The sequence below is a fragment of the Oncorhynchus clarkii genome, chromosome 31, assembly GCF_045791955.1.
Source record: "Oncorhynchus clarkii lewisi isolate Uvic-CL-2024 chromosome 31, UVic_Ocla_1.0, whole genome shotgun sequence".
NCBI classification, from domain to species: Eukaryota; Metazoa; Chordata; class Actinopteri; order Salmoniformes; family Salmonidae; genus Oncorhynchus; species Oncorhynchus clarkii.
In genome coordinates, this window is record NC_092177.1 from 16,491,173 (window position 1) to 16,517,988 (window position 26,816).

At 41.5% G+C, this 26,816-nt stretch overlaps 1 protein-coding gene across 1 annotated transcript in view; it reads right to left on the reverse strand.

Moving 5' to 3' along the window:
• Positions 1-17,070: 17,070 nt before the first annotated feature.
• Positions 17,071-26,816, reverse strand: part of LOC139390789 (pro-neuregulin-2, membrane-bound isoform-like) — a 39,034-nt gene continuing 29,288 nt past the window's right edge. The window contains exons 6-12 of the mRNA XM_071138184.1: positions 25,420-25,443; positions 23,493-23,595; positions 22,982-23,117; positions 22,473-22,602; positions 22,022-22,247; positions 21,654-21,867; positions 17,071-17,703 (exon numbers count right to left, since the gene is read on the reverse strand). Of these exons, the coding sequence (XP_070994285.1) occupies positions 17,245-17,703; positions 21,654-21,867; positions 22,022-22,247; positions 22,473-22,602; positions 22,982-23,117; positions 23,493-23,595; positions 25,420-25,443 (1,292 nt within the window). The 3' untranslated portion in view covers positions 17,071-17,244. The remainder of the gene's footprint in view (positions 17,704-21,653; positions 21,868-22,021; positions 22,248-22,472; positions 22,603-22,981; positions 23,118-23,492; positions 23,596-25,419; positions 25,444-26,816) is intronic.

The following is a 26,816-nucleotide window of genomic DNA, read 5'->3' on the forward strand; positions in this document are numbered from 1 at the left end:
TGTAGGTCATTATCAGCTGCAAAATGGGTTCACATGGCTGTTATCCCGAAGAAAAGTGACGATCAAATAAGACAACACAGAAATAGACTAATTAGAGACAGATGCCCTTCCCCTCTTTATTGAAAGATTGTGATCTGGGATTAATCAACATCAACACTAGTTCATCCTGAATAAAAGTTAAGTTAATAATTAAAACAAGTTAACACTTAACTTCAAATAATCAACACTTTCATATAATTTCAAAATGTACAAGTAATCTAACTCGTTTGTAAAGGTTAGACATTTCAGTAAAAACAAGGACGCGGCCAACCCCACCCACTGAGACCTGATCTACTGGTTGAGCAGAGTTCTGTCCAGCCCAGCAATAGCCCACGTAATTATAAACTAATTAGGTTTGATACATTGAATCAGGTGTGTTGGTACTTGGTTGGAACAGAAGCGAGAGCCCCCCCCCCCCCCCAGTTGCAATAGGTTTATACTTTTAAACACTTTTTGTTTACAACATTTGCTAACATAGCTAGGTATACATAATCCATGGTATACAGGGATGCACTCGTATTCTCTTGGGACATTCATTTGGACCTCTTCTTCTGCAGACAGGGTTTCACGACAGAAAACATCCCAAAGAAACAGGCTGCATTATACTCAAATTAGACAGCACTGAAAATTGTTGCTATCTTCTCGCTAGGGACTGGAGAATCTTTTTATAATGTTCTCCCACAAATGTACCTGCCTTATCCAGAGTAGCCTACTCTCCCTTCTCTGACAGCTGGCAGTGCTAGCTAACGTTCATCTTTTCACCCTCTTCCGTTACAAATGCATTTGGAATTAACGGTACAACGATAAATACATCAAGATAACTAACTAGCTAATATGAAGTTAGCAAGCAGGTGAAATAAAATGAAGTTGGTTAACTATACAGTATGTAAAGGTAGCTAGCTAACTAGCGAACATTGTTAGCTTGCACACTAAGTTTCTGTAGCAATTTAGCTAATACTATTTAACTAGGCAAGTCAGCTAAGAACACATTCTTATTTTACAATGAAGCCCTACCCCGGACGACGCTGGGCCAATTGTGGGCCTCCCAATCACGGCCGGATGTAATACATCGTTTTTGATATTTTTCGAAATATAATACTTACGTTATCCCAATGCCTCCCTTTTCTCGGTCTTTAGAAAACTAAATATTGGGTAATCTTCCTGACGCTTCCGGTGGTAGCAATACGCAACCAGTCATGTGGCCGATTGGAGGACTTTTACCAGACTGACTGGTCTTCCAACACCGCGGTTGGTAGGTGATTTGCGATGCAACTGCAAGCCCTCTATTTTGCACGTTCCGTGCCCAGGATTCGAGACAAGCAGTTGGACGTCGTAGACGTGGTGCGCAGCCTGGGAAAGCGAAGGGATGACAGATTTCCGCGGACAACCATCATGTGGTTCACAATGAGAATCAAGAAGCCAAGGAGTCCAGGTTTCTCGTGGAGAATAAACTACGAATCAAATATTCTTTCACTCCAGAAGATGCTGATGCAAGGGAAAAACTTTAACCGGTGGCAAAAGAGGATAGAGAAGAAGGGAGACATCCCTCAATTAACTACAGCGGCAGAGATGAAGGGAGACATCCCTCAGTTAACTACAGCGGCATAGATGAAGGGAGACATCCCTCAGTTAACTACAGCGGCATAGATGAAGGGAGACATTCCTCAGTTAACTACAGCGGCATAGATGAAGGGAGACATCCCTCAGTTAACTACAGCGGCATAGATGAAGGGAGACATCCCTCAGTTAACTACAGTAGTCCTTTTGCATTTATCGATGGAAAGAAGATCGATTGCCAGGACGTCATGAATGTACTGAATGTTTTGAAAACATTGTGCTCGGGTATATAGCTACATTAATCTTTGGAGTCCACATCAGCAACAAACTAACATGGTCCAAGCACACCAAGACAGTCGTGAAGAGGGCACAACAAAACCTATTCACCCTCAGGAGACTGAAAAGATTTGGCATGACAGGTTGCATCACTGCCTGGTATGGCAACTGCTCGGACTCTGACTGCAAGGCACTACAGAGGGTAGTGCGTATGGCCCAGTACATCACCGGGGCCAAGCTTCCTGACCAGGCGGTGTCAGAGGAAGGCCCTAAAAATTGTCAAAGACTCCAGCCACCCTAGTCATAGACTTTTCTCTCTGCTACTGCACAGCAAACAATATCAGAGCGCCAAGTCTACGTCCAGGAGGCTTCTAAACAGCTTCTACCCCCAAGCCATAAGACTCCTGAACAGCTAATCAAATGGTTACCCAGACTATTTGCACCCCCCCCCCCCCCCACCTCTTCTACACTGCTGCTACTCTGTTATTATCTACTTTAATAACTCTTCCTACATGTACATATTACCTCAATCACCTCAACACTGGTGCCCCCGCACATTGACTCTGTACCGGTACCCCCTCTATTATTTACTGCTGCTCTTTAATTATTTGTTATTCATATCTCTTACTTTTTATAGATATTTTCAACTGCATTGTTGGTTAAGTAAGCATTTCACTGTAAGGTCTACTACACCTGTTGTATTCGGCGCATGTTACAAATAACATTTGATTTGATTGACTTGAAATCGATGTCATCCTGTTCTAAGTCAAATGAAAATGTGAAGAGTTAGCTAAATTACTCTTGAGTAATAAGTTGATTGTCATTTTTACATTCCCCCATTTTATATCACCAGGTTTGGAAATGTGAATACGGGTTCATCGTATTGATCACAGCTACCTCGGTTTAGGGTAGTCCAGTTCTTTCTCTAAGCTCAGGTTTCCTTACAGCTACCTAGCTTACTAGTTCAACTAGTTAACCAGTTATTAATATCACTACACTGTTTGTTTTCTTATTTTTTTTGTCAGGTTATGCAACGTTTTGAATTCAATGCACTAAATATTGTTTCTAAAAATGCCACCAAAGATTTAAAAAATGGAGCTGATGGTGGGCTTGAAGTTGACATGATATAAGTAAACTGGATGTGGTACTTCATTCCCTGTCATATTTTTGTGGAAATACAACTATTATCCAACAAAATGACCCACCAAACTGTTGAAATTTCATGAACAAGCCCTTTAGTGTGGAAAATATGTTATGTCCACAACTTCTCCCCACACAAGGCCCTGCTGTAGAACAACAAATATATTGTTTTTAAAAACAAGTCTTTGTTCTTCCCTAAGTGGTTTGAAAGAAATATTATATTTGTGCTTGATTTATTTAATAAAGAAGGAAATATACTCTCTTATAGAGCTCTTAGAAACATAACTTCCCAGTACATTATAAAGAATTTAATTATATATGCAAAGCAATACCTTCAGGACATATTAATTATATCAATTAATCTCATTTGTGTTTTGGAGAACATGTCAAGATAGATGCACAATTTATGTTGGAAGGGTGACCCTGCTGGGTAAGAAATGTAATAGTAAATTTTTTTAACCAACATTTTGTGATATCAAATTGGCGGACAGCCAGACCCTCCCCTAACCCAGTTGACGCTTGGGCAATTGCGAGCCTCCTCATGGGTCTCTCAGTCACGACCCAGAAGAAAGGACTTTGTTTCTGGCCAATTTAAGCCTGTAATCGAACCCACAAATGCTGATGCTCCAGATACTCAACGAGTCTAAAGGACATTTTTATTGCTTCTTTAATCAGAACAACAGTTATCAGCTGTGCTAACATAATTGCAAAAGGGTTTTCTAATGATCAATTAGCCTTTTAAAATGATTAGCTAACACAACGTGCCATTGGAGCACAGGAGTGATGGTTGCTGATATTGGGCCCCTGTACGCCTATGTAGATATTCCATAAAATAAATCTGCTGTTTTCAGCTACAACAGTCATTTACAACATTAACGATGTCTACACTGTATTTCTGATCAATTTGATGTTATTTTAGTGGACAAAACATTTGCTTTTCTTTCAAAAACAAGGACATTTCTAAGTGACCCCCAACTTTTGAACGGTAGTGTACATGTAGTGATATGTTTTTTTGTTACTGTATTGTAAGTATAAATGTTATAAAAATAAATATAAAAAAAACAACATTCCATGACATGCAGTAAGGAATTGTTGGTAGATTAATAGATAAACCCTCTCAAAGTATAGGGAAAGATAGCCTACCTCTTTATGGTTGTTTGATCAATAGGACTGTAAAGTTCCCAAATGTAAGAGGACTCCTGTGGGATTTACATATTTGTAGAAATCCATTCAGCTGTATTATGTGGCTTTTTCCAAATGCATTCTAAAGATCTAAAGTCGCACTGTTGCAACTGCCTGTAAACACACAGTCCAGTTCAAAAGTAAATGATGGCAGACCCTTGTGGAAAATTGCTTGTTTGCATAAAGGCTTGTTGTCTTTGGCGCACTGGTCTGCGTAGGCTCCAGTTCCGGAGGAGACAGATTTTATTAGGTTCTATTTACTGTAATGTCTATTAATTGTCCAAACACATGGGCACTTTCCCACTCTATATTGCTATAGAATTTTCACAAATGCCTTAGTATACTTAACTCACAAACATTCTAAGAATTTATGAAAAACGTGAAAATGACCATATCCTTATCTCGCTTGTCAGAAGAAATCAAATAAAAAGTGTGATATTGTTTGTTTTGTTAAAATGCTTTCAGTTCCACTTTAAAGGGCTGTAGTTGACATACAGTAACCTTACTTTCATCTGGAGGACTAATCTTAATATTTTTGACCATTCAGAATCAATTCAAGACTTTTCTGGTCAGTCTCTTCTAACAGATTGATTTAGCTCAATTGTTTTGGGTTTGTTTCATTTTATTTTTACGAAAGTAACAACAATTCAAAAAAATATATACAATATCCCCCCCAAAAAAGACTGAAATCCTTAAAAATAGTAAAGTCCCAACATATTACAGCACGTGAATCGCAAATAATTTCCAAAGCAATTCCTGAACAACTCATCAGCATTCTGGCCAAAATGGCAGCTGTCAATTTGCTTCATTGTATTTGCTTGGTAGCTACGAACACGGCTTGAAACTTGGACCAAGTAGGCAAACAACCCATAAATTCAGCAAGGGTCATATACAATGGCTTACGAAAGTATTCACCCCCCTCTGCATTTTTCCTATTTTGTTGCCTTACAACCTGGAAATAAAATTGATTTTGGGGGCAGGGTTGTATCATTTGATTTATTTAGACAACATGCCTACCACTTTGAAGATGCAAATTAGAGCATGCATAACTATTCACCCCCCCAAAGTCAATACTTTGTAGAGCCACCTTTTGCAGCAATTACAGCTGAAAGTCTCTTGGGGTATGTCTCTATAAGCTTGGCACATCTAGCCACTGGGATTTTTGCTCATTCTTCAAGGAAAAACTGCTCCAGCTCCTTCAAGTTGGATGGGTTCTGCTGGTGTACAGCAATCTTTAAGTCATACCATGGATTCTCAATTGGATTGAGGTCTGGGCTTTGACGAAGCCATACCAAAACATTTAAATGTTCCCCTTAAACCTCTCAAGTGTTACTTTAGCAGTATGCTTAGGGTCATTGTCCTGCTGGGTTGTGAACCTCCATCCCAGTCTCAAATCTCTGGAAGACTGAAACAGGTTTCCCTCAAGAAGTTCCTTGTATTTAGCACCATCCATCATTCCTTCAATTCTGACAAGTTTCCCAGTCCCTGCTGATGAAAAACATCCCCACAGCATGATGCTGCCACCATCATGCTTCACTGTGGGGATGGTGTTCTCGGGTTGGTGAGAGGTGCATTTTCCTTGATGGACAAAAGCCTAAATTTTAGTTTCATCTGACCAGAGTACCTTCTTCCATATGTTTGGAGAGTCTCCCACATGCCTTTTGCCGAACACCAAACGTGTTTGCTTATTTTATTCTTTAAGCAATGGATTTTTTTGGGCCAATCTTCAGTAAAGCCCAGCTTTGTGGAGTGTATGGCTTAAAGTGGTCCTATGGACAGATACTCCAAACTCCACTGTGGAGTTTTGCAGCTCTTTCAGGGTTCTCTTTGGTCTCTTTGTTGCCTCTCTGATTAATTCCCACCTTGCCTGGTTTGTGAGTTTTGGTTGGCAGGTTTGTTGTGGTGCCATATTCTTTCACATTTTTAATAATGGATTTAATGGTGCTCCATGGGATGCTCAAAGTTTTTTATATTTTTTTGTAACCCAACCTTGATCTGTACTTCTCCACATCTTTGTCCCTGACCTGTTTGGAGAGCTCCTTGATCTTCATGGTGCCACTTGCTTGGTGGTGCCCCTTGCTTAGTGGTGTTGCAGACTCTGGGGCCTTTCAGAACAGGTGTATATATAATGAGATCATGTGACAGATCATGAAACACTTAGATTCCACACAGATGGACTTTATTTAACTAATTATGTGACTTCTGAAGGTAATTGGTTGCACCAGATCTAATTTAGGGGCTTCATAGCAAAGGGGGTGAATACATATGCACACACCACTTTTCTGTGTTTTTTGTTGAATTTTTTAAAATAAGTAATTTTTTTCATTTGACTTCACCAATTTGTACTATTTTGTTTATTTCCATTACATGAAATCCAAATAAAAATCTATTTAAATTACATGTTGTAATGCAACAAAATAGGAAAAATGCCTTGGGGTATAAATACTTTTGCAAGACACTGTAATTAGCTACTGAGAAATGTACACTTACAAAGAACTACATAGTCAACTCAGTGTTTCAAGCATGAATGTTTTCTTTACTAATAATGCAAGCTTGTTCAGCAAGCATACTATTTAGCTAAAGTTAGCTCCCATGCAAAACAAGCTAGCTAACATTAGCTAGCCAACATTAACTAGCTTAACAAGGCCGGTTATAGTTTGTGCGAACTGACGCGGCTAGCTCACTCGACAACAGACATCCTATTGCGCAACAATAAGCCAAGGCCTAGTTTGTTAGTGACACGGCTAGCTAGCTAATTTGTAGCTAAGTAGCAAGCGAGCCATGAAATGTTGCTAATTTAACAGGAAGTTTACCCACAGTATCAGGGCATTGGAGTAAAATAATTAAGCCCCCCAATTTTCTGGAAAATAAAATGTTGTATTAGGTTCCAAAGACTATAAGGTTTTTTGAGATACCTCTTAATCCAGTTCACTTTTGTAGTCTGATTAAACAGCGGAAAATCTAAGACATTAGGACCACCTTAACAGATCTTATTGGTAATGACATCAGTCCTGATCTTGTGTGGCAAATATTTCCAAATTAAATGAAATCATTTGTGGAGAGTGGTACACGTAGACTTGGGAATCTCTAAAGATGTAAAAAGATAAAAGCCTCTGACTTTGACAGGACAATACTACCCTGAAGTATACCCTGAAGTACTTGCCAACCATAAATTACATTTATTTTTTATAGATTCAATTAAGGGACTGACAGTCATTTATTTCAATTTGGTAATATTGACAGCTAAGTAGGTTACAACATATTTGACAGAAATGTCACATATTCTAGGACTCACTGTATCTTTCAGTGCAAAACTTTCACATTTTGCAACATTCTGTCACACCCTGATCTGTTTCACCTGTCCTTGTGATTGTCTCCACCCCGCTCCAGGTGTCATCCATCTTCCCCATTAGCCCCTGTGTATTTATACCTGTGTTTTCTGTCTTTCTGTGTCAGTTAGTCTTGTTTGTTCAAGCCAACCAGTGTTTTGTGTCTCAGCGCCTGCGTTTCTCTTTTCGCACCCTCCCGGTTTTGACATTGAGCCTGCCTGCCTGTCTCTGAGCCTGCCTGCCTGTCTCTGAGCCTGCCTGCCTGTCTCTGAGCCTGCCTGCCTGTCTCTGAGCCTGCCTGCCTGTCTCTGAGCCTGCCTGCCTGTCTTTGAGCCTGCCGACTGGTATTGCTGCCCCCCTCTGGATTACCCTGGATTACCGATCTCTGCCTGACCCTGAATCTGTCTGCCTTCCGGTACCGTTGCCCCACCTCTGGTTTTCTAACCCCTGCCTGCCTTCACCTGTCTATTGCCTGCCCCTGTTTGGAACATTAAACTGTTGTTTATTTGACTTGGTCTGCACCTGGGTTTTCCCTTCATACCTGAGATTTTCAATGCTAAACTTGACACTTGAGAGAATAGCTCTACTTTATGTAGGGCTGCTGGAACCTGATTTTTAATTTCTCAAAAACAGGGTTGTATCGTCAGCTAACTGGGAAATCTTCACCTCTTTATCATGTACAACAATTCCTTCAAATGGACTCTTGGTGACCATTGAACACATTATTTGTGATACTAACAGGAATACAAATGGTGATGCTACAGAGCCCATGACAAAGCAAAAAACAGGTTTTTATAAATTTATACAAATGTATTTAAAATAAACATTATTTACATAAGGAAAATGGGAATACCTAGTCAGTTGTGCAACTGAATGCATTCAACTGAAATGTGTCTTCTGCATTTAACCCCCCCCCCCCCCTTTGACTCAGATTATTCAGACTCTTTGCTATGAGACTCAATTGAACTCAGGTGCATCATGTTTCCATTGCGCTGTTTCTAGAACTTGATTGGAGTCCACCTGTGGTAAATTCAATTGATTGGATATGATTTGAAAAGGCACACACGCCTGTATAAAAGATCCCACAGTTGATGGTGCATGTCAGAGCAAAAACAAAGCCATGAGGTTGAAGGAGTTTTCTGTAGAGCTCTGGGACAGGACTGTGTCGGGGAACAAAAAGCGTTGAAGGTCCCCAAGAACACGGTGACCTCCATCATTCTTAAATGGAAGAAGTTTGGAACAACCAAGACATTTCCTAGCCCCGGACAAACATACCTGATTTAATGTATTTAGGGCCTGATTAGTTGACAAGTTGAATCAGGTGTGTTGGTCTGGGGCTACAATAAACTGTACCTTTGGGGGTATTTGAAGACCGCAGTTGGGAACCACTGGCCTACAGTATGATGGCATTATCCTTATGGGCATTTGCAATGCACTCCTTGACACTGTGCATCTGAAGCAGATAATAGTTTAACTTACACATTGTTTACATACTGTTCAGCTATATGTTCTCAATTTAAAAATGATACCAGTAGACAATGTATATGAGGCTAAACATTATACTAGGTGTTGTACATTTTTTTTGGTGCAAATCCAACCCTTCTAGGTGGTGAAATGTCTGGAAGCAGGAGATAATCCAAATCAAATGTATTTAGAAAGCCCTTCTTACATCAGCTGATGTCACACAGTCCTGTACAGAAACCCAGCCTAAAACCCCAAAACAGCAAGCAATGCAGGTGTAGAAGCTCGGTGGCTATGAAAAACTCCCTAGAAAGGCCAGAACCTAGGAAGAAACCTAGAGAGGAACCAGGCTATGAGGGATGGCCAGTCCTCTTCTGGCTTTGCCGGGTGGAGATTATAACAGAACATGGCCAAGATGTTCAAATGTTCATAGATGACCAGCAGTGTCAAATAATAATAATCACAGTGGTTGTAGAGGTTGCAACAGGTCAGCACCTCAGGAGTAAATGTCAGGTGGCTTTTCATAGCCAATTATTCAGAGTATCTCTACCGCTCCTGCTGTCTCTAGAGTGTTGAAAACAGCATGACTGGGACAAGGTAGCACGTCCGGTGAACAGGTCAGGGTTCCATAGCCGCAGGCAGAACAGTTGAAACTGGAGCAGCAGCACGACCAGGGGGACTGGGGACAGCAAGGAGTCATCAGGCCAGGTAGTCCTGAGGCAAGGTCCTAGGGCTCAGGTCCTCCGAGAGAGAGAAAGAAAGAGAATTAGAGAGAGCGTACTAAAATTCACACAGGACACCGGATAAGACAGAAGAAATACTCCAGATATAACAGACTGACCCTAGCCCCCCGACACAAACTATTTCAGCATAAATACTGGGGAGACAGGAGGGGTCGGGAGACACTGTGGCCCCGTCCGACGATACCCCTGGACAGGGCCAAAGAGGCAGGATATAACCCCACCCACTTTGCCAAAGCACAGCCCCCACACCACTAGAGAGATATATTCAACCAACAACTTACTAACCTGAGACAAGGCCGAGTATAGCCCACGAAGATCTCCCCCACGGCACGAACCCAAGGGGTGGGCGCCAACCCAGACAGGAAAACCACACCAGTGACTCAACCCACTCAAGTGATGCACCCCTCCTAGGCACAGCATGGAAGAGCACCAGTAAAGCCAGTGACTCAGCCCCTGTAATATGATTTGAGGCAGAGAATCCCAGTGGAGAGATGGGAACCGGCCAGGCAGAGACATCAAGGGCAGTTCGTTGCTCCAGTGCCTTTCCGTTCACCTTCACACTCCTGGGCCAGACTACACTCAATCATAGGACCTACTGAAGAGATAAGTCTTCAATAAAGACTTAAAGGTCGAGACCGAGTCTCCGTCTCTCACATGGATAGGCAGACCATTCCATAGAAATGGAGCTCTATAGGAGAAAGCCCTGCCTCCAGCTGTTTGCTTAGAAATTCTAGGGACAGTAAGGAGGCCTGCGTCTTGTTGCCATAGCTTATGTGTAGATATGTACTGCAGGACCAAATCAGAAAGATAGGTAGCAGCAAGCCCATGTAAGGCTTTACAGGTTAACAGTAAAACCTTGAAATCAGCCCTAGCCTTAACAGGAAGCCAATGTAGGGAGGCTAGCACTGGAGTAATATGATCACATTATTTGGTTCTAGTCAGGATTCTAGCAGCCATGTTTAGCTCTAACGGAAGTTTATTTAGTGCTTTATCCGGGTAGCCGGAAAGTAGAGCATTGCAGTAGTCTAACCTAGAAGTGACAAACGCATGGATACATTTTTCTGCATAGTTTTTGGACGGAAAGCTTCTAATTTTTGCAATGTTACGTAGATGGAAAAAAGCTGTCCTTGAAACAGTATTGATATGTTCGTCAAAAGAAAGATCAGGGTCCAGAGTAACGCCGAGGTCCTTCACAGTTTTATTTGAGACGACTGTAAAACCATTAAGATTAATTGTCAGATTCAACATCTTTTTGTTTCTTGGGACCTAGAACTAGCATCTCTGTTTTGTCCGAGTTTAAAAGTAGAACATTTGCCGCCATCCACTCCCTTATGTCTGAAACACAGGCTTTAAGGGAGGGCAATTTTGGGGCTTCACCATGTTTCATTGAAATGTACAGCTGTGTGTCATCCGCATAGCCGTGAAAGTTAACATTATGTTTCCGAATGACATCACCAAGAGGTAAAATATATAGAGATGATGGGATCCTTATCTGAAAACACACAACTACTACCACCAAGTTCAATGACAGATACTTTTCTCCCAAGGTCTGAGTGGCACTTGGAGGTGCCACTGTGATAATGAAGATGGTTTGCCTAAGATTTATAAAACAACATTTTATAAAAAGTAACAATAAAATAACAATAACGAGGCTATATACGGGGGTACCGGTACCGAGTCAATGTGCGGGGGTACAGGTTAGTCGAGGTAATTTGTACATGTAGGTAGGGGTGAAGTGTCTATGCATAGATAATAAACAGCGAGTAGCAGCAGTGTAAAGACAAGGGGGGGGGGGGGCTGATCAATGGAAATAGTCCGGGTGGCCATTTGATTAATTGTCCAGCAGTCTTATTGTCACGCCCTGACCTTAGAGAGCCTTTTATGTCTCTATTTGGTTTGGTCAGGGTGTGATTTGGGTGGGCATTCTATGTTTTGCATTTCTTTGCGTTTGGCCGAGTGTGGTTCCCAATCAGAGGCAGCTGTCTATCATTGTCTCTGATTGGAAATCGTAGCCTTTTTTCCCACCTATGTTGTGGGATCTTGTCCTTGTATTGTTGCTGTTGAGCCCTACAAGGCTGTTGGTTCTCTCTTTCTTGTTTTGCGGGTTATCATTAAAGAGTATGATTAACCTACCCCACGCTGCATCTTGGTCTAATTTCACCAACGACGATCGTTACACTTATGGCTTGGGGCAGAAGCTGTTAAGGAGTCTTTTGGACCTAGTCTTGGTGCTCCGGTACCGCTACCGCCGTGCAGTAGCAGAGGGCAAAGTCTATGACTAGGGTGACTGGAGTCTTTGACAATTTTTTGGGCTTTCGTCTGACACCGCCTGGTATATAGGTCCTGGATGGCAGGAAGCTTGGCCCCAGTGATGCACTGGGCCGTACTCACTACCCTTTGTAGTGCCTATTGGTCGAATACCAAGCAGTTGCCATACCAGGCAGTGATGCAACTGGTCAGGATGCTCTCGATGGTGCAGCTGTAGAACTTTTTGAGGATCTGGGGACCCATGCCAAATCTTTTCAGTCTCCTAAGGGGGAAAAGGTGTTGTCGTGCCCTCTTCATAACTGTCACGGTGTGTTTGGACCATGTTAGTTTGTTGGTGATGTGGACACCAAGGAACATGAAATACTCGACCCACTCCACCCGCTCCACCTGGCCCTCCTTTTCCTGTAGTCCATGATCAGTTCCTTTGTCTTGCTCTGCCTGTTTTATGGTTCATCTGAGGGCATAGCGGGATATCTTTTAAGCATCCGGATTAGCGTCCCGCTCCTTGAAAGCAGTAGCTCTAGCCTTTAGCTCGGTGCGGATGTTGCCTGTAAACCATGGCTTCTGGTTGGGATATGTACGTATGGACAGCGTGGGGATGAAATTGTCAATGCACTTGTTAAATGAAACCGGTGACTGAGGGGATATACTCCTCAATGTCATTGGATGAATCCCGGAACATATTCCAGTCTGTGTTAGCAAAACAGACCTGTAGCGTATGATCCGCATCATCTGACCACTTCCGTATTGAGCAACTCTCTGGTTCTTCCTGCTTTAGTTTTAGCTTGTATGTAAACAGGAATCAGAAGGATAGAATTATGGTCAGATTTGCCAAATGGAGGGCGAGGGAGAGCTTTGAATGCGCCTCTGTGTATGGAGTAAAGCTGGTCTATAGTTTTTTCCCTCTTGTTGCACATGTGACATGCTGGTAGAAATGAGTTAAACAAATTTAAGTTTTCCTGCATTAAAGTCCCCGGCCACTAGGAGCGCCGCTACTGGATAAGCATTTTCCTTTTTGCATATGGCCTTATACATCTCCTTGAGTGCGGTCTTAGTGCCAGCATCGGTTTGTGGTTTTGAATAGACGCCTACGAAAAATATAGATGAAAACACTCTTGGTAGATAGTGTGGTTTAAAGCTTATCATGAGGTACTCTATCTCAGGCGAGCAATACCTCAAGACTTCCTTAATATTGCGCACCAGCTGTTATTGACAAATAGACACCCCCACCCCTCGTCTTACCAGACGTAGCTATTCTGTCCTGCCGATGCATGGAAAACCCAGCCAACTGTATATTATCTGTGTCGTCTTTCAGCTACGACTCTGTGAAACATAAGATAGAACAGTTTTTAATGTCCCATTGGTAGGATAGTCTCGAACAGAGATCATCCAGTTTATTCTCCAGAAGATTGCACATTGAACGAATGATAGAGGTGGGTTACCCACTCGCTGACGAATTCCCACAAGGCACCCTGATCTCTGCCCCCTATATTTCCGTCTTTTCTTCATGAAAATGAAGGGGATTTGGGCCTGGTCTTGGAAAAGCAGTATATCCTTCGCGTCGGACTCATTAATTAAAAATCTTTGTCCAGTTCGATGTGAGTAATTGCTGTTCTGATATCCAGAAGCTCTTTTCAATCATAAGAGATGGTAGCAGAAACATTATGTACAAAATAAGTTACAAACAATGCGAAAAAACACACAAAATAGCACCGTTGGTTAGGAACCTGTAAAACGGCAGCCATCCCCTCTGTTATCAATCACTGGTTACGTGTGAAGACACAGCATACTTTGGTGGAGTAGAATTATGAGTCTAAAAAGGATGTGATGGTAAAAGTGAGGCATTCTGAACTGAAGGTTTTCAGATGAGGTCATGAAGTAAGAATTGGGGAATTCCGCAGCTAACACGATTGCCTCATTCTCATTCTACATATTCCTTAGGGAATCTTCTGCATTCCTTTTGTAGGGTCACTAAGGCCTTATGTAGGAAGGCAGATGTACTAATAATGGGTAGAATGGGAATATCTTGCGCTTGTTGTCACTTGCTTTTTTAGATGCATGTGCTTTTTACCTCAACAAAGTCTGTTGTCGTTATAACTCAAGTGAAAGATGTGATGTTCATCAATGATAAAGTATGTGTTATAATGTTGGAACAGATAAGACAGGAAAATATTGCCACCCAGTGGCCAGAAGTTTTCAAAGCCTGTTTTGCTTGTACAGTACAGTAGTATAAGGCAGAATAATTATTATCGGTTTGATAGACAGTCATCAATAGGCAGGTGAAAACAGCTTCTGACGTAAGCTTGAGAATCACCCTTACACCTTGAGGCTCATGAAGGAGAAGGCCTCTTCTTTGTGACAGAGAATGACAACACTTTCAAAATGGTAGGAATAAAGATTTATTTTCATATGAAGAGGTGGTTTGGATTTTTCTTTTTCTTTTCTACAAGTATGTTTTGATAAAACTTGCAAAAAACTTCTAGCATATCCCAAGAATGGAGACATGAGAAAAGGGGATTTATTGCTGAATGTTAAAATGAAGACACTTTACTGAGTGGAAAATGATTTCCTTGCTGCTTTTTCCATGCACCCAACTACCTGGACCGCTAGGACATGCAGGGGGGTGGGGTGAGAGGATTGGGGGAGGAGTGGGAGGGAGGGGGCGTCAAGGAGACGAGGACAACTGCTGGACAAACACAAACAATGGTTGTGTGTGTGTGTGTGTGTGTGTGTGTGTGTGTGTGTGTGTGTGTGTGTGAGAGAGAGAGAGAGAGAGAGAGAGAGAGAGAGAGAGAGAGAGAGAGAGAGAGAGAGAGAGAGAGAGAGAGAGAGAGAGAGAGAGAGAGAGAGAGAGAGAGAGAGAGAGAGAGAGAGAGAGAGAGAGAGAGAGAGAGAGAGATATTGAGTGAGTGAGTAAATATGGAAGGTAGGAAAGATTGGTTGCAAGGGAAGGAGTTAAGGGGGATTTTACATTTCAACTACCACTAGAAGCACACTACCCTCACTGGCAGTATCCCACATTGCAAATCTCAGATTGAATACAGTGTTACTAAGACAAACTAGCCAGAACTTTGGGCCATGAAAAAAACATGAATTTCTCTGTGATAAGTGATATTCCACAATGATCCTCTGAATTCATCTAAGGAGTTGGTAGTCTTTTTTTTAAAGGTACTTGTGTGTCTTTTTTTGTGTGATGCATGCATCTCCTGTGAGACTCGACTGGTAAAGGGGCACATTTATGTTTTCATTTAAAACCAACTCCTTTTTCCATTAGGTAGAGGAGCAGGACACTCTCGGGACTCTCAGCCCATTAAATCTCATAATATTTCTGAGGTGAACCCTTTCTGAGGAATGCCTGTAACCCATAGCGGAGTGGGCAAGCTGTTGTCCTGTGTAGGTGTAACATGTCCCATGATAATAGGTTATGTTATATATACTCTATGATGTCATCGTCAAGATGGGGGGGGGGTCGGACAGAGACAGATACATATCAGATCATTCAGTCAATGTGGCCAAGCAAGGTATATGTATGCTAATAATACAGGTATAGGAATGCAACAAAGGATGCAATAATCGATACTACCAAACAGTCTGTTGGCTATGATGAAAAAAAGACAAACCGAACAGACTCAAACACACTGCAGTCCGTCAGTCAACGTAGGAGAGACTTCGCAAGAATGAAACTTTGTGACTTGCCACAGCACTCAGCAATCCAGTGCCATCATCACTACTAGCCAATGCCGTCGTCAACAACATCACAGAATAAACCCGTGTCATTACACTGTCATAGAACAATCATCTAAGAGACTCAACATCAACTACATATCAGCATCTTTCATTTTTAAAACTCCACTTTTTTTTTCAAGTTTCAAGAGTTTCCAAAACTCCCTACTACATCACACATGAAAACAGACAAGGCGAAGGGACATAATGGATCTGGCCTATGGACCATGGTGGTTCTTGGGAAATTGAGTTTTTTTCTTCATAGGTTGTGAAAGTCCTGAGACACAGTGCGGCTTTAGTTAAGCTGCTGGCATAGGAACGGGGGTGGGTAGTCCATGTAGGCCAGAATCAGGCTGGATTGACAGGATTGGTTGGATTGGCAGCTCCCTGGCCAATGAATGCTCATGGAAGGTTTTACAGTGCAATGGAGCTTCTGGCAGCATGAGGATTGGCCGGTTAAGTATGTCAGTTTAACAGTGAACACACCCTCATAGCTGAATGGACACACTCAGGGCTCCCCTGCTGTGCCTGCGATCAGACTACAACTCATCATGGAGCACGCATATGCCTGCGCGCGCACACACACACACAGACACACACACACACACACACACACACACACACACACACACACACACACACACACACACACACACACACACACACACACACACACACACACACACACACACACACACACACACACACACACACACACACACACACACACACACACACACACACACACACACACACACACACACACACACACACACACACACACACACACACACACACACACACTCACGCCCATTTAAAAACCCTGAACACCTGTGAAGGTACCTTGGATCACCTGCATTCCTCTAAAACAATACACAGACAATGACAGGCGGCGGATGATGACATGAATGACCGATGTCGGTTAGTTGGAGCGACTCATCAAAAACTAGCGCATCACTTCCTGTACCAGGACAGGACACCACATCCAGTTGCGTCTGTGATAAATGTCCCCCGTGAAAAAAACAACTGTATGTGGATCATTCTCATGTAAACATAAACCTTTACACAGGGGTGACTCATATTGCATGATGACAGAATCATATCACAGTTCAAACAGGGAGATCCTAAACAGAGGAAGTCAAAGTAAAGAGGTCTATAAAATGAGGAGTCTGTATTAGAAAGGCTACAAAAACTCAACTGGACCTCTGGCTTCAGCACACAGCAAAAGGCACCACAATATTATTCTATTGACTAACTCGTGAAAAAATTGGCACGGAATAATTTTTTCTCTCTCTCATAATGCTGTAAATCAAAAACTTTACATATAAATATTTTTCCCCTATAAAAAAAGTATTTGCTGTTAGCTAGTAGACAATTTTTGCTAAAATGAAAATAAATATTTCATTTGTTTAGAATATCTGTCTGTTATACAAAATAAAAATATGTCTCTACTCCACTGTTGTTTTTAGGTGGGTCAAAGGTTTTGGGGTCAGGGGTTAGAGGTCAGTGGTCAAGGTGGACAGGTCTTAAAGGGGTGTGTTGCCATGTGTCAAGGAGCGCGACTGGGGGAATTTACTGTGTCCGTTGCTGCGGGTGCTTGGTCGCCCCTGTGCCCGGTGAGTCCGTATGTCAGTGGTGGTGCCAGGGGCAGTAGATGATCGGCACCCACGTTCGCACGGCTCCATGTTCATGTTCTGCATACTGAGGAAGGGCGTGCTCTCCCCGTGCCCTTCCTCTTCCTCCTCCTCCTCTTCTGATTGGCTGAAGCTCTGAGAGCTGTAGTCCCGTAGGCCCATTGCACGCTGGGAGAAGTGTCCGTTGAGGCGGTTCCGACGCGGGCGCCGGCTGCTCCTGATTGGTTCGCGGGAGGAGGTGTACTCCTGCGTGGTCTCGTAGGCCTCGTCGTCAGGGAGACGGTAGGGGCTGGACGGAAGGCTGCCCGTGCTCTCCGTTAGGTAGGGTTGGCGTGGGCGGCGGGGCTGTCGGTACAACAGTCCATCCTGCAGGGACAGAAAGAGATGAGACAGTCTCAGAAACACAACGTCACACACAAGATAATGCAGTCTCCAACTAACAACATCGTACACTACCCAATCAAATCTATAACTAACATTATACACTACCCAATCAAATCTATAACTAACATTATACACTACCCACTCTAATCTAAAACTAACATTATACACTACCCACTCTAATCTACAAATAACATCGTCCACTACCCACACTAATCTACAACTAACATTATACACAACCCACTCAAATCTACAACTAACATCATACACTACCCACTATAATCTACAACTAACATTATACAGTACCCACTCTAATCTTCAAATAACATTGTCCACTACCCACACTAATCTACAACTAACATTATACACAACCCACTAAAATCTACAACTAACATCGTACACTACCCACTATAATCTACAACTATCATCGTACACTACCCACTTTAATCTACAACTATCATCGTACACTACCCACTTTAATCTACAACTAACATTATACACTACCCACTCTAATCTACAAATAACATCGTCCACTACCCACACTAATCTACAACTAACATTATACACAACCCACTCAAATCTACAACTAACATCATACACTACCCACTATAATCTACAACTAACATTATACAGTACCCACTCTAATCTTCAAATAACATTGTCCACTACCCACACTAATCTACAACTAACATTATACACTACCCACTTTAATCTACAACTATCATCGTACACTACCCACTCTAATCTACAACTATCATCGTACACTACCCACTCTAATCTACAACTATCATCGTACACTACCCACTTTAATCTACAACTAACATCGTACACTACCCACTACAACTAACATCGTACACTACTATCATCGTACACTACCCACTTTAATCTACAACTAACATCGTACACTACCCACTTTAATCTACAACTAACATCGTACACTACCCACTTTAATCTACAACTAACATCGTACACTACCCACTTTAATCTACAACTAACGTTATACACTACCCACTCAAATCTACAACTAACATTAAACACTACCAAATCTAATCTACAACTAACATTAGACACCACCTACTTTAATCTACAACTAACATTAAACACTACCAAATCTAATCTACAACTAACATTAAACACTACCCACTCTAATCTACAACTAACATTAAACACTACCCACTCAAATCTACAACTAACATTAAACACTACCAAATCTAATCTACAACTAACATTAAACACTACCCACTCTAATCTACAACTAACATTAAACACTACCCACGCAAATCTACAACTAACATTATACACCACCTACTTTAATCTACAACTAACATTAAACACTACCAAATCTAATCTACAACTAACATTAAACACTACCAAATCTAATCTACAACTAACATTAAACACTACCAAATCTAATCTACAACTAACATAATACACTACCCACTCTAATCTACAACTATCATTATACACTACCCACTCAAATCTACAACTAACATTATACACTACCCACTCTAACCTAAAACTAACATTATAAACGACCCACTCTAATCTACAAATAACATCGTCTACTACCCACACTAATCTACAACTAACATTATACACAACCCACTCAAATCTACAACTAACATCATACACTGCCCACTATAATCTACAACTAACATTATACACTACCCACTCTAATCTACAAATAACATTGTCCACTACCCACACTAATCTACAACTAACATTATACACAACCCACTCTAATCTACAACTAACATTATATACTACCCACTCTAATCTACAACTAACAAAATACACTACCCACTCTGATCTACAACTAAGATTGTTTACTACCCACTTTAATCTATAACTATCATCGTACACTACACACTTTATCCTACAACTAACATTATACACTACCCACTTTAATCTACAATTAACATCGTACACTACCCACTTTAATCTACAACTAAGATCGTTTACTACCCACTCTAATCTATAACTATCATCGTACACTACCCACTTTATCCTACAACTAACATTCTACACTACCCACTTTAATCTACAACTATCATCGTACACTACCCAATTTATCCTACAACTAACATTATACACTACCCACTTTAATCTACCACTAACATCGTACACTACCCACTCTAATCTAAAACTGACATCGTCCACTACCCACTCTAATCTACAACTAACAATATACACTACCCACTCAAATCTACAACTAACATCGTACATTACCCACTCTAATCTACAACTAACATCGTACACTATCCACTTTAATCTACTTTATTCTACAACTAACATTATTAACCACATACTCTAATCTACAACTACCCACTCTAATCTACAACCAACGTTATAAACTACCCACTCTAATCTATAACTAACATTATACACTAACCACTTTAATCTACAACTAACATTATACACTACCCACTCTAATCTACAACTAACATTGTACACTACCCACTCTAATCTACAACTAACATTATAAACTACCCACTCTGATCTACAACTAACATCATACACTACCCACTTTAATCTACAACTAACATTATACACTACCCACTCTAATCTACAACTATCATCGTACACTACCCACTTTAATCTACAACTAACATCGTACACTACCCACTTTAATCTAAACCTAAGATCGTACACTCTACCCACTCTAATCTACAACTAACATTATACACTACCCACTCAAATCTACAACTAACATCGTACATTACGCACTCTAATCTACAACTAACATTAGTCACTACCCACTCTTATATACAACTAACATTGTACACTACCCACTCTAATCTACAACTAACATTATTCACTTCCCACTCTAATCTACAACTAACATTATACACTACCCACTCAAATCTACAACTAACATCGTACATTACCCACTCTAATCTACAACTAACATTATTCACGACCCACTCTAATCTACAACTATCATTGTACACAACCCACTTTAATCTACAACTAAAATCGTACACTACCCACTTTAATCTACAACTATCATCATACACTACCCACTTTAATCTACGACAAACATTATATACTACCCACTCTAATCTACAACTAACATTATAAACTACCCACTCTGATCTACAACTAACATTAAACACTACCAAATCTAATCTACAACTAACATTATAAACTACCCACTCTGATCTACAACTAACATTATATACTACCCACTCTAATCTACAACTAACATTATAAACTACCCACTCTGATCTACAACTAACATCGTACACTACCCACTTTAATCTACAACTAGCATTATACACTACCCACTCTAATCTACAACTAACATTATAAACTACCCACTCTGATCTACAACTAACATCGTACACTACCCACTTTAATCTACAACTATCATCATACACTACCCACTTTAATCTACAAATAACATCGTACACTACCCACTCTAATCTACAACTAACGTTATAAACTACCCACTCTAATATATAACTAACATTATACACTAGCCACTTTAATCTACGACTAACATTATACAGTACCCACTCTAATCTACAACTAACATTATAAACTACCCACTCTGATCTACAACTAACATCGTACACTACCCACTTTAATCTACAACTAGCATTATACACTACCCACTCTAATCTACAACTAACATTGTACACTACCCACTCTAATCTACAACTAACATTATAAACTACCCACTCTGATCTACAACTAACATTATACACTACCCACTCTAATCTACAACTATCATCATACACTGCCCACTATAATCTACAACTAACATTATACACTACCCACTCTAATCTACAACTAACAACATTGTACACTACCTCTTCTAGTTTACCACAACCCGATAAAGGAAGTGGAAAATACGACTCATGAATCCTAGTTGTAATATGGTCTGCTTTCTGCCATTTGTGCAGTCACGTAGTCATGAGTGGGTGTAGCGGCAGGGTCATGATCACCTGGGGGAATCTCAGCAGGGGCTGGTCATCCTCCCGGTGGTAGGCTGCGGCGGCAGGCGGCAGGGCGAGGGCGTGGCACGTGTTGGGAGAGGTGATGTGGAAGGTGGGCACCTGGGGGGACAGCGGGGGGTAGTGGAACTCAACGGGTGACAGACGGGCTGGCGTGGTCAACGCTGACACATACCTGTGAGGAGGAAGGGGTGAAACAGAGACACAAACAAACAAAAAATTGTATTAAATCTGGTTCAGAGGCCCAAAACTGAGACCATAGACAACAACTAATATTGTGGATTTTACATCTACAAATCTTTGGCGAAGATTCAATCTAGTTGTCACACCTGTCGCTGTGAGGTGAATCTCTCAGAGAGTCGTAGGAGTCTCCATACTGCAGGCTGGCTCCCTCAGAACAGCCCCAGTAGGCGGCCCTCTGTGCCCGTGCCTCCATGCAGGTCGGACTGCTGCATTTACTGGTGCCCACTGACGAGGAGAGCGCACCTGACTGGAAGTCTGAGTTCATACTGTCTGTCCTCTCTATACTCCACGTCCGCTCCTCATGTCTATAGGGAGAGGGCAGTAAGTAAGGAGAGGGCTTTGGGAAATTTCTGATCAGCAGAAATGTGTGTGTGTGTGTGTGTGTGTGTGTGTGTGTGTGTGTGTGTGTGTGTGTGTGTGTGTGTGTGTGTGTGTGTGTGTGTGTGTGTGTGTGTGTGTGTGTGCGTGCGTGCGTGTGTGTGTGTTTCTCTACATGTGTGAATGTGTGTCTATGTTTATGTGTGTTACTACAGCACCTGGAGTTGTGGGAGACTGTAGATGAGTGGTGGGATCTGGTGGACATTCGGCTTCCTGAGAAGTTTACGGATTCTTCTGGTCCATGCTGTATAATACTACACTCTGTGGTAGGAGCGTTCTTTGAGATGTACTGTGAAAGGAAGAGAGAGATATGCATTGTGGGAGCTGCATGGGCATGGGCAATATGGGAATAAGGACGTGTTATAACACCCGTTACAAACAAAACACATCTGTTTCTGAGCCTGAGGTAGGTTGTAGGCCCTGTACACACTCAGTTTGTACAACTGGTGTACAATGTATTTGACAAAACAATTGTGATCCAACGGAAGGTTTGTCTGCACAAAAATGTTTACACAGTGATTTTCGAGAAACAATGGTTGTGTAGAAAAGCGTGTGCAGACAAACTCTCTGTAGTATAACAGAAATATCAGTTCTACCACAACTGTTGTGTCAAATGTGTTGTACATCAGTTGTACAACCTGAGTGGGTATGGGGCCGTAGTGACTCACGTCGACCATGGGGATCTCCTCAGGGCCTGGCCCAGGGTGGTTGGGACCGTTAGCCAGCATGCGGTTGGGCTGCTCCACACACTGGTTCTGGTTAATGTTCTGGTTCAGGTGGCCATGCAGCTTCTTCCTCTGCTTCCTGTAGGACATATGCAAGATAAGGTGTAATGAGTTATTGTTCTAGAATACATTGAGAAAGATAGTAGATAAGGAAAGATAGTTGATATTGATAGAAAATGTAAATAAATATAAACTACAGTGTTACAGTCATTTTATAAATGATGTTCTGTCTGTCATCAAAATACCCAGCTTCAAACATTAATAGTTTTTTATATATAATTAGTTAGTAAAGCTCATCTGAGAAGTTTAAAAGCTTAATTTCGACATTATAGCTGTGGTCATTGTGCAGACCCAGTCAGTGAATGCCTCCTGGGCTCCGTGAAGAACAGGTTTAAATGATGTTATAATGATGCCATTAAAATCAGGGTGGGCTCTGAACAGTACTAGTACGTACTTGGTTTTGCAGTATGCCGCCACACAGACCATGCCCACTACCAACAGTGCCACACAGATGCCTGTGATGGTCAACACGCGCCGCTGGTACAGCTCCTCTGCCTCTGTGAACAAACCACACACACACACACACACACACACACACACACACACACACACACACACACACACACACACACACACACACACACACACACACACACACACACACACACACACACATATACAAATACACATACATGTGAGCGCTACTCTACAGGAATATTCAAACAAAAGCTAACTCAGCTCCTCCCTTTCCCTCCATACTCTGACATCACTGACCTATGACATCTAACCTCCCTAAAAATAATCAATCGTGTTCCTGCTTCACCTTAATAGTGCTAACCTTAGACAAACCAAAACCGTGATGGTATTAACCCTGTAGGTTAACAGTGGCTCAGCCACAACATAGGCTGTTTCCTGTTTCATACATGTTCACGCCTGTAACAGTTCAATTTACAACGTCCAACAGTTAACCTCTAGTAGACGTTTTTTACTGGTAATACTAGCTTCTGTGGGCTTACTTTATGTCAAGTTTAAACAATCTCCTAGAAACTAGGCCTCATTATACATAGACCTCCATGTTGCAATGTGTGGTTGGTCTGGATTCCCCCTCTGCTTTCCCTACGTGTACTAATGTATCATAATGTCTATGGAATGTATGTCAAAGAGGTCTAAGGACACATGCCTGTATGATGGAATCAGATGATAATCGTAAGAAAAAAAAGCATTTTAGAGCAAAAACACCACAATGGTTTGGGGATATTTATAAAACTCACCGGGAACTAAATAAACACGTTTAAATTGACCAGAGAACGCACGGATATAGAACTCACAGATTACTCACAGTCTTCATATGTTAACAAGGGAAATATAATGCAGCTTGTGCATGAGAGTTATCATTATTTTGCAAGGTTTAATGTGGTTTTCTGATCGTTTGTGTCAGATCAAAAGTGTCTAGAATCTCTGTTGTCATGGTGAAGCTTTATGAATACCTCCCTGTCAGGTGTTCTGATGGTGTTTAACTGACCAATGAGCATAAGTCTCATTGTGGCGGAACATTGTCAGCAGATATGTCACAATGACAGAGAAAAAAAACAGAACATGGGAGAGGGGGAACGAAAGAAAGAAAGAAAAAGGAAGATGGAAAGAGGAGATGGCCAGACGGTGGAGGAAGAGGGGCTGGGAAGGTGTGGGGAGGGGGTGTCTAAAATGGGGTGGTGGTGGGGCTTTTAGTGCTAAAGTTAGGGGGACTGGGGTGCTGTCTAGAGAGCCTTAGCCTGGCATTGTATGTGTGTCACAGAAGAGGGGACTGATAGGGAATGAGATTGGTGGTTGGCTGCTACTGAAGGAGCTAGGTCACTATCACTTGCAGGAGCCTCTGATTCAATGTCAATCAACTGGGGAATGCTGGACCTACCACCTACTAGTGGCTGTCTCTATGGAAGATAGTCTTATGGGATGCTGTCTATTGTTTCAGGTGTGGTGTTACTGATATATAACCATCAGCACATTTCTCGCCAGTTTGTCTCTCTGTGACTCAAAAGCTTCACTCATAATGTAGCCTCATACCTTCTGCTTCCACAGTGTCTTCCTCTCCATCATCAACATGTCTGTGGCTTTGCTGTCTCCCTCTCTATACAGTAACATAATGGCGTGTACAACAAGGCTTAGTTTCAATGTTTTCTATAATTGAGAGAGAGGGCTAGCATGCATGCAGAGGGACAAGTGTCTTTGGACCTGGTAGGTTAGTGGGCAAGTGACAGATCGACAGATCAGAGAAGAGCTACTGGTTCTAGAGAGATGGTAGTAGTAATGTGTGACTGTGAGAGGATCTTGGCAACTCTTAAAATGAACAATATACATTCAAATGAATAATTGTTCCATACCCATAAATTCAATTCCAAGATGCTCTGCCAATGCAGAAAGTTGGACACAATGAAAAGGAAAGAGAACAAGTTTCAGAGAGTGATTGTCTACATTGGAACATAGATATATAGATAGTAGATACTAAACCATGAGGTTAGTATGGAATTTTTCTGTGACGTACAGTAATAATCGTTACTGGCAGGTGCCAGGTCCAGTAACAGACAGACAACGCAGACAGCCGCAGCTCTGTGACCCCAGAAACAAAAGAAAAGGAAAGAAAGAAAGAAGCATAACTAATAAAAGAGAGAGGGAAGCAGGCAGGAGACATGCAGAGACAAAGACAGCCACTTCACTTACTGCCATATTTACTAGACCTCATTTCTGGGGTAAACAAAAAAAAATTGGGACAAAAAAATGAACAAATAAAACAAGATAAAAAAGCAATTTGTTACTTTCCAACGTTTTGGAGATGAGGCTGGTTGGCACAGAAATGGGAGCAGCTTTGTAGGTCGACAGATTAATGACATGTTCTAATTGTGTCTCTCATTGTTTCTAGTGTTTACTAAAAAATTGTATTTTTTGTCACCCTATAGCTTCTCTCTGGTCTTTTTTTCCCCTGAAATGATTATGATAAAATATGACAGTGTTTTCTATTTTACAGCGTGAGCACCAGTAGAAAAAGGTGTGCCTTTAATTTACTTGCAATGATGCCACTCTGATAGAACAACCTTGTCTCATAGACTAGACGTAACATAGTAAATGTAAATCTGTGACACTCAAATTAGTATGATATGATACGTTCGTTATGATGACATAGAACAGAAGATAACTTAACTCAAAAACTATAAGCAGGGTAGTTGGTCAGGGTGTATGGATAAGCGTATAACATGAATGTCTAGCAACTCAAAGGTTGCGTGTTCAAATCTCATCACGGACAACTTTAGCATTTTAGCTAATTAGCAACTTTGCAACTACGGTCGTGGCCAAACGTTTTGAAAATGACACAAATATACATTTTCACCAAGTCTGCTGCCTCAGTTTGTAGGATGGCAATTTGCTTATACTCCAGAATGTTATGTAGAGTGATCAGATGAATTGCAATTCATTGCAAAGTCCTTTTTTGTCATGCAAATGAACTGACTCCCAAAAAAACATTTCCACTGCATTTCAGCCCTGCCACAAAAGGACCAGCTGACATCATGTCAGTGATTCTCTCGTTAACACAGGTGTGAGTGTTGACGTGGACAAGGCTGGAGATCACTCTGTCATGCTGATTGAGTTCAAATAACAGACTGGAAGCTTCAAAAGGAGGGTGGTGCTTGGAATCATTGTTCTTCCTCTGTCATCCATGGTTACCTGCAAAGAAACACGTGCCGTCATCATTGATTTGCACAAAAAGGGCTTCACAGGCAAGGAT